A 15,795-nucleotide genomic window follows, 5' to 3' on the forward strand; every position below is an offset into this window, starting at 1 on the left:
TGCGGATGATTTGTTATTTTAATTGGAGTAATGAAAAACAAATGGGAACGATATCTGTTCGATAGCTTTTATAAATAAATTAGAGGAACATCAGACCAGAATTATTATTGCACAGTCACTTTTACTTCGGTGGGAAGGGATAAAATAAATTAACAGTATTATTGGAAAATTGAAAATTTATTTCTCAATTATTCGAATGTGTGAAAAATCCTTCGGAATCGAAAATGTGTTTCATAAAGGTAGCTGGTGTGTATAATAATATAAATAAAATTAATATCACCTATACCTACTTACATGCAACATTTATACATCTACTTGAGTTCTTTATATTTATATAATCAAATTCTACTGTCCTCATAGCGCGGAGTTGTTAAAATATTTATCTACAAGTCTGAATCCGGTTCTGTTAAGTCTTTCGTTCCTGATAAATTATCCTGATCATCGATACTTCCTCTTCAATAAAATTCACCATCATAATCATAATGCAAATGAACTTCACTGAAGAAAGGACATGTACTTCTTAGAGTCGTCAAATATTCCAAATCTTGTTCAGAAGACTGAAGAAAGCCAAGATCCAAACTCTTCAGAAGAAACGTATAGGGTCACAAAGGTTTACCAGGCGTAGCTGGTACCGAGACCGTTGAATACCGTGTGTACGACGGGGGCAGCCGCTTCGTATCCGTAGGCCTTGGAGATCAATTGAGCCTGTGGAGCGTATGCATGGGCGAGAGGAGTGGCGGCATAAGTCTTAGCTAGAAGAGGTGCTGAAGCGATGGAGGCGGTGTATCCGTGGGCTGGCGCGATCAGGGCGCTCTTGGCAATGACTGGAGCATGGGCAGCGTATCCGTAGCTTTTGGCGAGAAGAGGAGCACCTGGTGCAGCGTACGACAGCTGAGCGGTTGGTGCTGCGTAGGACAGATGAGCGGCTGGTGCGGCGTAGGACAGATGAGCAGCTGGGGCAGCGTAGGACAGAGAAGTGGCGTAGGATTTAGCGAGCAGAGGAGCAGCAGCGACTGGAGCGGCATAGGTCTTGGCCAGAAGAGGAGCTGGTGCAGCGACTGCAGTCTTAGCGATCAGAGGAGCTGAGGCTGCGTAGCTGTATGGGGCGGCGTAGGCCTTGGTGACCAAGGGGGCACTGTAGCTGTACGGGGCAGCGTATGTCTTGGCAATGAGGGGAGCGGCGGTCGGCGTGAGGTAGGCTGGGGCAGTGTAGGCCGCCTTCACGATAGGGGCATGGCTGATTTCATAGTTGAAGAGACCATCGTTGCTGACGCTGTGGCTGCTCACGCGGACGAAGGAATGAGCGGAGTCGTCGGACTTCGAATAAGAAGAAATCACGTTCTGACCGGCAAAACCTTTCTGGGTGGACTCCTGGCTGAAACCGATGCTGCTGTGGTCACCAGACGACGCTGCGATGTCATAAGCGGCTGGACCACCGGCACTGGCTACTGCCAGGAAGGCTGCGACTACTACGAACTGCAGAAAAATTATTTTATTATTACGTGTAAATATCACATGATGAGAAATAATAATTATGTTCCCTGTCTAGTCGAAGTTATTGACGATAGTAAAATGCTTCGCAAACAAAAAGAAATCTGTTCCAAGAAAGCAAGTGGCCAGATCATACTAAACTACTAAACTAATTAAAATGATCTCTAGTTTCAACAAAGATTCTGCCCCGTAGAAAATTTATATTTTGTTATGTTATGCCCAACGGCTTGAACCTTTCACAAGATCCACAGCAAGCGATTAAACCAATTAACGTGATCTAAAGTTTCAACAAAGTTTTATGCTTTGTCGAGTTAAACCCAAGGCCCTAAATCTTCGATGACTCGTTGTACGAGCGACGACGTTCAAGGAAGAAGCTTACCTTGAATGCCATTTTGCTTTTGAGTGAAGGACCCGCTGTGCTCTGACAGAATACGAAACTTGGCCCGGTATTTATATGCAGCAAAGCTTGCAGGGGGATCAATTGAATTTTGGGTGCCACCGTTTCCAATCTGATTGGGTATGGCTGATCAAGGGAGAGGGAAATTGTATCATGGTACACTTTTTTTCGTAAGGAATCATTAAGAAAGTGGTGGAACATAGCCAGGTTAAGGGGGGACATGGTCGAATATCGGGCGTGGTCTTGACTCAATTAAGATCACTAATTTTATAAGCATACGGAACAATCGTACCAATCATAACATTATGTTCCAACATAATGTTAAGGAAGAAGCTTCTTTTCCAGAGTAAAAGTTTTTATCACATCATGAAATTAGATTTTATTGACGTTTCTACGATATCACACAATATTTATCTGGTAAAGTTTCGGCAATTACGTAAACACGATTACTTTACGTATTTCTATTTTGTAATTTTGCATAACTTAAATATACATATGCTTGGTATTTAATATTCGTCTAATTAAGATGTTTACATGAAGCAGGAGGGTACGAAAATAATTTTTAACGAATTATATTTATTTGAGGCCCATTAACCAGCAAAATTGACCGATGTCGCCAATTATATACATCACGTAATAACTTGTTTGATTCACGTGAATGATCTTTTTTCGGGTTACTCGGTTTATTCTGTATTGCATAAAAGAATACTGCTACGTCACATAAGGCGTTTAACTTTTTTCCCTTATACTCTGGCCTTCCTTTCGTTTATGTAATGTGATACATATACCAATGCCGGGTCGCGATATTGTAAAACCTGCCAAGGACGCACTTTCTCCAAATTGTGGCACTGACATAAAAAGGCATACACGTTCACCGGATCCATGCGATTTTTGCCCATGTGTCGGTGATCTTGTTACCATTGTCAGATAAAATCTACTATCCCGATGTCGACTCGGAGGCGAATAGCTCTACGTTTAGAAATTAATAGGCGTGACACTGCCAACCCCGAATTGGACTGCCATGACGTAATTTCAAGTTTTGATTTAGATCGAATATATAGTATGTTCTTAAAGGAACAGCTAAAAGAAAGGAGCTTTCTATTTCTTCATTATTGCAACCTGTTCCGCCACATGTTTCTTCATACATAAGAATAGCAAAGAGAAATTGGAAATCGTTAAAGTAGCTTTTTCTTTTAAAGGGTGGCTCTTCATTTAGACTCACTTTTTTTCCGTTGATTATCTTTTTATGTTCTTTGTTCGGGATTTCCACCGGAGTTTGATTCCCCTTTTAGTTTGATTGCTCGTGCTTAGGGTAATTGCCGAAGATCGCCCTTCATTCGCCATCCACTGTCTGATACGCTTCTTCATCTCTTTATCATAGCCTACATCAAACAGAGAAAAATCAGAAAATACATCGTTGAACAGTATCATTTCCTGATCGCAAGGTCGCTCGAATGAAAAGTCCTGGACCGTTTTAAAAGTAAACCAAGGTGGTTTGGAATCTCTCATAGGTGTTTCCGTTTTCTTCAATGTGTGAGATTCCGTCGAGTTTGTCGATGAAGTTCCATGCTGTTATTCTTTGGACGTTGATGGATTCTTTTTTTTATTCACTACGAACAATTTTGCGACTATCATTATTGTATATTTTTACGAATATGCAAATATCTGCAATAGGTGTAGTTTGTTTATGCGTGTCGTAACATTTAATGATTTTTATCGAGTCTTCTCGAGAATGATCGGTCCAGCGTCCACGACAATACTTTATTTTATAACCTTTGTTCAATTTGTATTTGACATACATATCCTCGAGGATTATAGAAGTGCGAGACGATAATGATTTATTTTCGATGAGATATGCGATCGTTTGAAGATATTCTTCTGTTGAAGATAACTTTTTTGTAGGATCTGTGACGCGATACATCCTATTAGAATTATGAAAAGAAATGAATTAAATATATGCTTTACGTTAAGATGTAATTTACCTGATAGAGAGTACTCGATATAGTTTGTGGAAATTTAAAGTTAATAAATATGTTGGGGATATTTTTATTTATTAATTCAGACGATTCCGACGATTCTGAAGTTCCGTTTGCCTGAGATATTTTCGGTAGTCTTGTCGTTTCAAAATTATCTTGCTTCGTTTCATGTCTTTTCATGCTAGATAATTTAAGAAACAGTTACACAATAATTATTCCAATATTAGGTTACGCAATACGTAATGTATAAAAAGATAAAAAAACACGTTTGTCCTTACTATTTTCTGCATAATTTTGTTTGCTTAAAAATTTCTCATATCTTCCTTTAAATTTTATTATTTTTTGTCAAGATATACTAATATACTATAAAAAGAAGAATGTATTAACATGACATAAAATTTTAAAAAATATAACAAAACAGAAAAGTCGACGAGGATGGGATTCGAACCCACGCGTGCAGAGCACATTGGATTAGCAGTCCAACGCCTTAACCACTCGGCCACCTCGTCACATGAGAATTTAATCTTTTAATATACCAGAAATAGCACAATGATTTAATTTAACACAAATTCCTTTCGCTTTTCAGCTAATTGAATATATTCCTATTCTTTAGTAAATACTCTAATCTTATTCTAAAACAAATACTGCATCTCTGTTTTGTGTTTCATATACATTGCAGTATGTTGTAACGAGTACTTTGTTTTCTATTGTATGTTATATAATCTCAATTATATGCACGTGTGTATCTTCGTATATGCATGCATATGTATATCAAGCGTTATCTTATCAACTCGTTGAATTTTCTGTTTTCCAAAGTTTTTGATATTGCACTTACTAAACTTTGAATAAAATTATCGTTTTAAATATAGAATTTTATTGATAGTATAAATCCATACATAAAAGGCAATTCTGCTTCTTCATTTACTTCCACTTCTAGTTCTAGTACATCTTATCATATATTTTTTTACATGTTTTGTAAATAATGATTATGTAGCTGTTGCGACTTATTTACTCGCGATTCTTAAAAGTTTGTTATATAAAAGTAATGCATGAGTCATGAACAACCGCAATTATGTGAAATTCTTCGTCATAGTTCTTTGGAATCTAAGAAACAGTATTCACAAGCCTTGTCAAGTCACTCAATCATTACTAGATTGCATGGTCGGTATCCAGTATTATTCTCATACACGATGTAGATTTGTTAGTGTTTCTATTAGGTAGTCTACATATTATAGATCAATCGATATGGAAAATACGATAGATTCAATGTTATCGTATACACCAGTATATGGTAAAGAGATTACGAAAAGTTTTGAAAATAATTTTTCAAGAATTAAGGGTAAGTGGCGAACAAATTGCACGATCTTTACATTTAGCGTTTCTTACAGATATGACAGCATATGGCATACATCCAAAAAGATAATTCCCATGCAATAATCTGCATTAGAAGATAACAATACCTTTGTAAAGGGTAAAGTAAAAAATATCTTTAACTGTTATTTATCTTTCAGAGGAATGTTACCTGGATCATGCAGGAGCAACACTGTATTCTGATATACAAATAAAAAATGTTGCATTTGATTTACACAATTCACTTTATGCCAATCCACATTCCATTGGAACTGCAAGTAACGTAACTCAAGATATTATAGAGCGCATGAGATACCAGTAAGACATTCTGAAGATAAATAATACTGTTAATCAAATACTGCCAAGTATGATAATAATTTTTTAATTTTATAGGATTTTGGATCATTTCCACACCACTACTGATGAATACAGTATTATTTTCACATCAGGTGCAACTGCGTCCTTAAAGTTAATAGCTGATACATTCTTTTTTAACAAGGATGAAGAAGATACCTTTAATTCAGGGCATTTTATCTATACACAGGATAATCATACTTCAGTTCTTGGCATGAGAGAAGTTGTTAATAAAAAAGGAGTAAAGATATCTTGTTTGAGTCACAACAATGCTTTCGAAATTTTCAATTCCTCAAAATCTATGAATTCCTATCAACAACAGAATAATTCCATCAAAAGTAATTCACTGTTTGCTTACTCTGCCCAATGTAATTTTTCTGGATTAAAGTATCCTTTAACATGGATTAGAGATGTACATAATGGAATTCTATCTAGTGTTGTTTCTGATACATCTACAAAGTGGTATGTCCTACTTGATGCTGCTAGCTTTGCATCTACAAATGACTTAGATCTATCTATCTACAAACCAGATTTTGTTTGCTTATCTTTTTATAAAATGTTTGGATATCCTACTGGAATTGGTGCATTACTAGTAAAAAATGATAGTGCAAATGTACTTCAAAAAGTTTATTATGGTGGTGGTACCATAGATGTTTCATTGACCTCTGAATTGTTCCATATAAAACGAAAAACTCTTCATCAAAGGTATAAGATCAATAATGATTTCCTAAATTAATTAATTTCTTACTGATATACATCCTGTTACAGATTTGAAGATGGTACTATCCCATTTCTCTCTATAATTTCTTTGAAACATGGTTTTGATATATTATCATCTATCACAATGGACAAAATTTCAAAGCATGTATTTTCACTTGCAAGGTTTTTGCACAGATCTCTATTAATACTTCACCATGCCAATGGGAAACCAGTTGCAAGATTGTATTGCGATACTGCCTTTGATAATCGCAATATACAAGGGGGTATTGTTACCTTTAATCTTATGCGGCCCAATGGTGAATATGTAGGATACATGGAGATTTTACATATGGCAGCTTTGTTCAAAATACATCTAAGAACTGGTTGCTTTTGCAACCCTGGTGCATGTCAGAGATATTTAGCATTATCGAATAAGGAAGTTCTTCAGAATTATGAGGCTGGTTATGTTTGTGGAGGTTCTGCAGATTTAATAAATGGGAAACCAACAGGTGCTGTTAGAGCTTCATTTGGATACATGTCTACAATCAAGGATGTTCAAACTTTATTATTTATGATTAAAAAGTGTTTTGTGGATGGGCCACCAATAAATAAAATTCCAGAGTGGTGGTTAGATCATAAAAGAGCTTTATACAAAAAATGTTATCAACGTGATATAAATACAAAAGATGTAACAAATTATGTTGCAAATGATGATATGAATGAAATTACAGATAAACTAAAAAATATGAAAAAATCAGTAACTCATCTTATTAATGACAATCCATTTTTTAAACTCATAATGGACACTAGTGCAACTAAAAAGAAATGTACTTTAGAACAATTGTACATATATCCAATAAAGTCATGTGGTGCCTATAAAATAATAGGTTCTTGGAATTTAAATTCAAAAGGTCTAGAATATGATAGAGAGTGGATGATTATTACATCTTCTGGTACTTGTTTAACACAAAAGCAACATGTTAATCTTTGTTTATTAAATCCAATAATATATAAAGACAGAGGAATCATGCAATTACATTATCCAGGTAAAAATTATGATTATCTTTTTACGTGTTGATTAATTTAATGATTGAAGGATATTTCAGAAATGCCTACTATGGACATTTCTTTAAATGGTAGCCCAAAAAATACTATAAATGGTACAGTATGTCAAAGTAGAGTTTGTGGGCACAAAGTACAAGGTATTGATTGTGGTTCAGAAGTTTCTGAATGGTTAAGTTCAGCATTAGGTCTTCCAAATCTGAGGCTTATAAGACAAAATGATAATGGTAATAGAAAGAAAGATATCTTTCATAACATAAAATTCAAAGATTCTGTTTTCTCATATATAACTGCATTTTGCTTTGCAGAGAATAGTAAAACTGAATTATCATTCGCTAGCCAAGCTCAATATTTAGTAATAAATAAGGCAAGCGTATCATGGCTTAGTGATAAAATATCTGATACAGGATTTCAAAAAGACACAATTATACATAGATTTAGGGGAAACATGATATTAAGCGGTTGTGAAGCCTTCGAAGAAACAAAATGGAAACATGTCTATATAGGAAAAAATAGTTTTGTGGTATGTTCATTGAAAAAACAAAAATACAGGTTATATATTTCTTCATTGATGAATATTATTAGGTAACTGGGCCATGCACTAGATGTCAAATGATTTGCATTGATCAAACCACCAGTAAAAAGACAGTAGAACCATTACGTACACTCACAGAACAATTACATGGGAAAATGAGGTTTGGTATTTATTTGACCAAAGAAACTAAAGAAGACGGAATCATTACTGTCGGAGATATCGTTCATATTTTATAATTGAATGATTAACATAATTATTATCAAATGTAGATAAAGGTATTTTATACAAAGTTATGTAAAAAATATGATTAGAATTTTATATAGAAAAAAATTAATATATTTTACAAATCATAAAGTATTGACGAATACTTAGTATTCTCTTCCGCTATTTTTATAGATTGTTATATAGAGAACAATATTCATTTTCTTGTTACTATAGACATGATGCATCATACTTGCCAACATTATAGAATTTACTAAATATTTTATATTAGAAAAATTAATAGCTTTTGCACCATTATATTACATGTGATACATAAAAAATATAATAAGATATTAAACTTAAATATAGTTCACTCGAATATAGAAGTACAAAAAACAAAATACTTGTTTATATTTATAACCTGTTTTCAATAATGTATTTACGATTTTTTAAATTAGTTTCTATTTTTAAAAAATAAAGATTAGTTACAATATAATAGTTATTTATACTTCGTATTGTAAGTGGTTTGTCAAGTTAAATTATATCTTTTCGAATTTCCTTTATCAACTTTGGTAATACTGTAATTATCGGCAATGTTCCGTGGCGTTTTCTATGCACACCTGTCATACGTCACTGTGAACGAGGTTCAGTATAGTCTGCAAATTTTCAGCAAGGTGTTGATTTCTACGTATTTTTTCTGTTTATCTCCGATTACGAAACTGTAAAGTTTGTAATATCGAACGTCATTACATACCGAGTGTTTTGTTTCGAAACGCGCGAATCTTTTGAAAATTGTATACGTAGGCAACAGGTGTCTAACATCGCACATGTCTCTTTGATTCTGCCGATTATCTCGAAATTAAACGATTACAAGAATAATCGTGTTAAAATCTTTTATTTTTCGGAGTTTGAGTCATGGTAAAAACGGTCAATAGAATTTTATATCGAAGTGTCCGTTTTAACAAAGTTCCGTGATAGAAGTGCGATAACCGTGTATTCTTAATCGTCAGTACGTAAAGATGGAATACGATTATCTTATTAAATTCTTAGCTCTCGGAAATTCTGGAGTCGGTAAAACTAGTTTCCTATATCAATATACCGATGGCACGTTCGAATCTCGTTTTATATCCACAGTTGGCATTGACTTTAAGGAAAAACGTGTGGTAAGATATTGTTTCATCATTCAGTACTTATTCACTTATATTATTCTCCTTATTACCAAATACAAGTTGTCTTTGTTGATTTTTATATAAATTTTATTTATTTAAAATATCTTGGAATATGTGGGTCAAAGTATGAAAATATATGTAAGTGTCTTCAAGATACATATGTTATCATGTACAAGTCAAAGTCATTAACTGTTACAGATATACCAGACAGCAAATGGTAGAACTCAACGTGTGCATTTGCAGCTGTGGGACACAGCTGGTCAAGAGCGGTAACATTTGTTATGATAATTCATTTGAAAACTTGTATTTTATAGTAATGTTCATACCAAACAAGGCTTTTAGTGTTTCTTATAAAATACTTAGAATTCTTAATTCTAACAAGTCTTCAACTTCTACATTTACTAATATGGTATAAAAGAAGGACATAATAATAAGGTTTAGGAATTAACATTTGATGATAGAGTATTGGTAGATTTGATGAAAGTGCTGCAATGCCATTAATATCCAGGTTCAGAAGTCTAACTACAGCCTTCTACCGGGATTCCATGGGTTTTCTTCTAATTTTTGATCTGACCAATGAGCTGTCCTTTCTTGAAGTAAGAAATTGGCTGGAGCAGCTTAGGGTACTTATTATTTATTAATACTATTATTGTAAAAATTGTGCAATGAACGACGATTTGAGTTAATTTATTTATGGAACAGAATCTCCATTAGGCATACTAATATCTTAGTTGGTTTCATGTGTGATGATCACTTGGTATATGTTGCATGATGTGAATTAATACTGTAGTAAAGATATTTTGAATTTGGGAATAAAAAGATTCAATGAATTGTGCATAGAAATTTAGAGCATGAAATATGATTTACTTTGCATGTTTGCTAGAGAATAATTGTAAATAAAATAGTAGTAATAGTAGCTTGCAGATGATTAATAAATTTATTGATATATGTTTCTTGCATCCCTATATATGAAAAGCTCAAACTATCGTTCGATCGAAAAATTATTGAGATTTATCATATAGATAAGTGCAAAAATTTTACTCAATTAATAAGAAGATTTGCACCATGTAATTAATGTATGATATAATCATTAACGTAATGCGTATGACATCTGCAAAGTTATGTGAAAAATATCGATTTTTTTCGATTATAGAAGATGAAGAATAGATAAATCGTGAGTTTCGGATATGAGGAAAGTCTGCCGCCGAAAAAGTAGGAAATTTTGATTTTGAAGAGGAAGAAATCCTAAAGAATCATTAACGTAATCTGTTTATTAGCGGTAGGAATTAACTGAAGAAATAAAGCAGCGTTGTACATAGTGCGTTAATGCATATTTTTAATAATTTTTTAACGAGAAGAGTTTCCAACTATTTGTTCACGGTATTATCTTGATGATTTCGAGAATTTTTGTTGTAAGAGAAGATGGATTAGAATTGTCTCATTGCCGGATTTAGTTGTAAGCTCTTTATCTTTTGCATTGTGGTACGTTTCTGTTTCTTATTGATTCTTGATTTCTTTGTTTGATCGTTGATTCATATTTGTACACGTGTAGACTCACGCATATTGCGAAGATCCAGACATAATTCTCTGTGGAAACAAATCCGATCTCGAAGACAAACGGGTTGTTAGTGAACATAAGGCACGGGAATTAGCGGAGAAGCATGGGTAAATAACATACTACACGTCATTCATTACGTTTCTTATCAGCCATCCGATTCATTCAGTCTTGTTCCTATCGTCTTCCTTTCTATTTCCTTTCTCGAAAACCAAACAGAATACCTGAGTTGCACGCCTTCTCATAATAATTTCTAAATCCACTTGTCACCTATATTTTCTTCCAATTCTTTTATTTCACGTCGTTCCGTTTCATTGGTATAATTAGAAGAGATCATATTCACGTAGGATGAAATTGCCGTTTATACTATTCAAGTCTTCCAAAGATTGTATATAATAAATAATCTATATAGTAAATAAATTATAATATATAATATATATTAAGGTGTTCACTACGATCTACGATATTTGAAAAATTGTATTTAAAAACACGGAAGCCTGAAATAGTGTAAACTGCAAGAATCCAGATTAACAGGAAAGATAAAGAATCTGAATGAACTATACTCTTTAGCTTGGTCTACTTGGAAACGAGTGCAGCTACGGGCCAGAACGTGGCACGTGCCGTGGAGATACTTTTGGACCGGGTGATGCGCAGGATGGAAACTACCGTGGATAAATCACTGCTACCTCACCAAAGAGTGTTACGATGCCACGAGCGCGACACACCGCCTCCAAGTACTTCCTGCTACTGCTGACACTGTTCTTACGCGTAGCGTAGCTGAATAAACTTGCCTCGTCGAGCTTGCACTTTATTCAGCTAACAACGTTGCACGACTGACTTGTACTCGAATCTTCAGTCGTTTAAATATTCCAAGGTATCCTACTTACGACTGTGCACGGTAGAATATCAAGGATGTACCAATTCCGGAGCACTAACATAAATTCAAAAGTTTGTGCACCTCCATTAGAAAAATTTCTGATCGAAATGGTCGATAGTTTACTTATACATTTGCGAAAAGGGAACTATCTTGTATGTTACACACTTGTGCATCGTTGTATTCTGAGAAAAGGATTCGCGTTGTTTCCTGGTATTCACGCGCACACTATCGTCTTCCATTAACTGCTTCCCCTGGTACAAAATTCTGTCTGATAAAAACCGACGTGTATCTTCGACGTGTCGTACCTTTTCACTTCTTCGCGATAACGTGATCTACCTGTTATTGTTGTACGCACAACGTGTTCAATATTGTCATATTTGCTCTGTCTATTCATTCGCCAAAAATTGTGATACGATAGCGTTCCGATTACTTAGGGTGAAACGATCAATTTTCGACATGTATATGTATTTTTGATGCTATTATTGTACCCATACCAAAGATTCATACGTCTAGTCGTTAAGTAATGTGCTGAGAATACAATCAAATGTTTGACGCACCGTTTATACTGTGGTTAATCGAACGTTGATGTGTCCCTGTTCTTATCAAGTTTTCAAGCAAAATGTAATTATATCTTGCGGAGATTATATATATGTTAATCCTTCTAGTTATTAAGAAGGGGTATCATCGAATGTTTATGTGTGCAGTTACGGCTGGTCGAGAAATGTTCGAAATATATAGAGATATATATCTGTTGAATACAGGGTGGGATGATAACTTTCTAGTTATTCGATATTATATTATAGATCGTTGTAAAATGGATGGCGCAAAATTGCAGTATTATGGGAGAATGAATCTTGAAACTTGGCGCGTCTTTGCGAAAAGACATTTTCATAATATTTCTCTCGACGTAAAAATTTTGCCAGGCTGTTTGAAACGATAGAGATATTCTGAGTTATTGCCCTATCCTGTGTATTGTGTCATACGTCGACGTAATAAAAGCAGATTGCACGAGTTATATCTCTTCTGACGAAATTTTATCGCTCATTTTCAGTTTGCTACGATCTCGAAAGCAACGAAAAATGAAAATGCACGATGGATATAATGATGAATTAGGCTAGTGGATTTTTTATCTAACTTTTTCTCGCGTACAAATGGAATCTCAAAATTCGATCGGTATTTTAACGTTTGTATTATCATTAAACTACGAGTGTATTTTCGAATTTGTTCGATATCGCGTGGGTCTCGATGTGTTCAATTACGACCAGATCTTAGCAAACTATGTCGCAATCGTATAGTGAAAATGTAACTTTGCGTGACGGTGTTCGTGTCAATGTGTGACTGTGTTTTTCGAGACTTTTCACTGTAAGCTGTTCAGACTATCTCGTCTATCGAACATTTCAACGGACAGAGACACGTAGAACGTGCTCTATCATGTATACGTACTTATCCAACTACTTCATGAAAATTCTGTTTGAAGGAAATGGATCCGAACAGAAATTTCCAAGAAGAACATCTCGCCGAGCAAATAAAAGCTCTATAGTTTCGCTTAAACGAACTTCTATCCGTTTATCCTCGAATCCTCAACTGGTAAGGCCATAAAGTAGCGTACCTATATTGGCTAAGCATGTACAATATAAGCAACGAAATAAAAGCAACACTGCTTCACCAAAAACTCGACAACAATTTAAAGTCAGCGAACACGAAGTTCCAAGTAGATTTCCAATACAATCAATCAAACATGATGCCCTGGGAGTGTAATATAGGTCGTTCGAACTTTATCTTTGCCAGTTGAAGGTTGAGAAAGCGTCCAACTTCTTTGCTGCGAAGCTAGAAATATATAATAGAGAGAAAAGAAAGAAGAATGATTTTACCTCTATAGGAGAATGTAACTGGCAGGTGTCCTTCGTGTAGTTTTGCGTACTCTGTTGGGGCTTGAAATCGAATACAAGCGGATCGAGTGATGGAGAAAGGTTGGCTAGAAAACATCTCGAATATCAGCCGGTGAAACTTCGTTTCATCAATAATGTGGAGAAAACGCGCAACTAGGGAAGGTTCGTTGGGAAAGTTCTGCGCGAGAACTTTCTTTATGGAAGTTCGATCGAAGTTTCTGTCTGCTAGGTTATTAGCCGGCTATTTATACACAACGCGGTTATTGTTTACGGCTACGCGCGCTTTTTAAGCTCGCGGAATCGGGCAAGATGCATTTTTACGAGCGGAAGTTGGAGCGCCGCCACGCTTTTACGAGGATCGCCTCGATCATTTCGCGATCGGACGAACTTTTGACTCGTCATCGAGGGAGATGCTTTCAATGAGATACTGTACGTTTCTGTGCACTTATTCCAGGCAAACTTATCGAATCAATAAAAAACAGAAGTTGTGAAAACGAATGTAAATATGAGTCGAGTTTTGTTCTGCCGGACGAACGACAATTTCATGGCTATATTACTTTTTTCCCAGAATTTCCTTTTCCTTTATTTATATATATAAATATAACGTTGTTTTGTTTCATTTTTACCATAACCGGTCATCGAACCGATGCACAATGTAAATTGCGATAAACCTGTGCAGTGATACACCGGATGATTCGTATTTACAGCCGATTTTTTGGTCGCGATCAACGTTCCGAATAATTGGGATTTCAATTAAACCGATTAAATTAAAGTGTTCCGTATCAAAAACCATGTCAGTGACGTTCATAAAACACGCAACGTACTTGCGTTAAATCAGCGTTTGTTCTTCAATTATTCCTATAATACATGTATGTTCTACTAATACATGCCAACAGATTCTATTTTCTAAAGTATTGACTATGACACTGTAAAAATACTATCATAAAATCTTGATTCCACATTTAAGACGTTCAATTATTTCTGTTACTAACATTATATTCTAATGCTTGTTAGAATCTTTTAATATCAGACGTCACCTTTCGCAGTATTCAATCAAAGAATTATAACTACACCGAGGAAACTGATCACGTGCAGTAGGAATCGATATTTATGCCTTGCTTTGCTCTCCTTTGAAAGCTCGTCGACCAATCGAACGATTAGGCGTCCGTAGCTTTGTCTCCGTCGACAACGTGCCATTGATATCGGTAACGACCACTTTGAGACTAGCAGTTAGGCCCTGTCCCTCTGTGTCGCCTAATTATTACGCGGACCCTCAAGTTCATTTGATAGCGGCTAGACAAAGCGATGGAACCGTTCAAAGCTCGCAGGACTATCAAAAGGACGCTATTTATCGGACCGTGGTTGCTCGTCGGCTAGACATGGGGGTCTCTTTCCACCGACCTGGTAGTCAACCTCTTGTTCCTACCCTTTTATTCCCTATTCACAGTGCTCTGGCGCGTTCGAAATTTCGCTCAAGGTGAAGCCCAAGTTTCCACGACACGGTGTCAGAAACTTGTGACCGGAAGTTTAGCGGAGTCATCGCGGTGAGGTGACCCAGTCGTGTTGGTTTACGGCTCTTCGTAGATAGAACGGACTTATCAACGGTGGAAATTAGCAATTTCGAGAGAATGCTTAATTCCTTCGAATCGTTTATGTTCTCGCTTTATAACCATACTTTCTTTCGTATCGCGAACTATAATGTTTAGCCTCACCAGCTCTTGAATCCATGGGTGGTAATGTTAGCCAGTTTCAGCATGGCTACTACATAAGTGGAACGAAGTTTCCAACGGTACAGCGTCAGTTGCAAATAAACCAGGAAGCCGATGGGTGCTATCAAAAGCAAGACCAGCCAAGAAAGCAGAAGCTGCAGTTTAGTTTCAGTTTATGTACGAACGTAGCATTATGTCAGAGGAGCTTGCAACCGTTTGCCGACAGTCAAAGCTGTGATAGTAGACTTTCGATCGCGGTAGTGTCCGAAAAACAAATTAACCGAGAACTATATGGGAAAGTTGGACTATCGAGATACGGATATTGATCACGCGAACAACGATATATCAGGATGAATTAACGGCCGAGCCTTGGATAAGCTTTCCCGTATATTTCACCTTCGACCCATGAAATACAAACCGACTTTCGGTTACGTGGGTCAAAGGCAGGATCCTGCCCACACGGCAGATCTGCACGTCGCGTCGCTACGTACGATCTCGTGTCTTCGCTCGATTTGTCGAACGGGCTGAGGA

General features: G+C 35.9%; 3 protein-coding genes and 1 non-coding gene across 6 annotated transcripts; 2 read left to right on the forward strand and 2 right to left on the reverse strand.

The window, feature by feature from the left end:
* Positions 1-158: 158 nt before the first annotated feature.
* On the reverse strand, positions 159-1,976 carry LOC100646384 (cuticle protein 16.5-like). Its single transcript, XM_003397266.4, has 2 exons — positions 1,871-1,976; positions 159-1,476 (listed from the first exon to the last, which is right to left on the reverse strand). The coding sequence occupies exons 1-2, from the start codon at positions 1,880-1,882 to the stop codon at positions 613-615; spliced, it is 876 nt and encodes a 291-aa protein (XP_003397314.2). The 5' UTR covers positions 1,883-1,976; the 3' UTR covers positions 159-612.
* A 2,315-nt stretch (positions 1,977-4,291) lies between these two features.
* On the reverse strand, positions 4,292-4,373 carry TRNAS-GCU. Its single transcript has one exon. It is a non-coding gene; the product is annotated as a tRNA-Ser (tRNA).
* Positions 4,374-4,451: 78 nt separating this feature from the next.
* On the forward strand, positions 4,452-8,466 carry LOC100647735 (molybdenum cofactor sulfurase 1). Of its 3 annotated transcripts, none has more exons than XM_003397277.4 (7): positions 4,456-5,203; positions 5,376-5,532; positions 5,608-6,273; positions 6,337-7,313; positions 7,374-7,556; positions 7,638-7,852; positions 7,915-8,466. In XM_003397277.4, the coding sequence occupies exons 1-7, from the start codon at positions 5,110-5,112 to the stop codon at positions 8,098-8,100; spliced, it is 2,478 nt and encodes an 825-aa protein (XP_003397325.2). In that variant the 5' UTR covers positions 4,456-5,109; the 3' UTR covers positions 8,101-8,466. The 3 variants fall into 3 exon arrangements, with proteins under 3 accessions (XP_020719874.2, XP_003397325.2, XP_012166616.2); XM_012311226.3 differs by lacking the exon at positions 4,456-5,203 and having other exon boundaries at positions 5,491-5,532; positions 5,608-5,682; positions 5,759-6,273; XM_020864215.2 differs by having other exon boundaries at positions 4,452-5,203; positions 7,374-7,852.
* Positions 8,467-8,681: 215 nt separating this feature from the next.
* On the forward strand, positions 8,682-14,053 carry LOC100648638 (ras-related protein Rab-27A). Its single transcript, XM_003397283.4, has 5 exons — positions 8,682-9,228; positions 9,433-9,503; positions 9,743-9,857; positions 10,787-10,899; positions 11,360-14,053. The coding sequence occupies exons 1-5, from the start codon at positions 9,085-9,087 to the stop codon at positions 11,541-11,543; spliced, it is 627 nt and encodes a 208-aa protein (XP_003397331.1). The 5' UTR covers positions 8,682-9,084; the 3' UTR covers positions 11,544-14,053.
* Positions 14,054-15,795: the final 1,742 nt, after the last annotated feature.

Source organism: Bombus terrestris, chromosome 8 (genome assembly GCF_910591885.1).
Source record: "Bombus terrestris chromosome 8, iyBomTerr1.2, whole genome shotgun sequence".
NCBI classification, from domain to species: Eukaryota; Metazoa; Arthropoda; class Insecta; order Hymenoptera; family Apidae; genus Bombus; species Bombus terrestris.

Coding starts and splice junctions, on each gene's coding strand:
- LOC100647735 (XM_020864215.2), top strand. CDS start 5,110: ATGGAAAATACGATAGATTCAATGTTATCGTATACACCAGTATATGGT. Junction 5,204..5,375: donor TAATTTTTCAAGAATTAAGG/GTAAGTGGCGAA, acceptor TTTATCTTTCAG/AGGAATGTTACCTGGATCAT. Junction 5,533..5,607: donor ATAGAGCGCATGAGATACCA/GTAAGACATTCT, acceptor TTAATTTTATAG/GATTTTGGATCATTTCCACA.
- LOC100648638 (XM_003397283.4), top strand. CDS start 9,085: ATGGAATACGATTATCTTATTAAATTCTTAGCTCTCGGAAATTCTGGA. Junction 9,858..10,786: donor ATTGGCTGGAGCAGCTTAGG/GTACTTATTATT, acceptor GTACACGTGTAG/ACTCACGCATATTGCGAAGA. Junction 10,900..11,359: donor GAATTAGCGGAGAAGCATGG/GTAAATAACATA, acceptor TATACTCTTTAG/CTTGGTCTACTTGGAAACGA.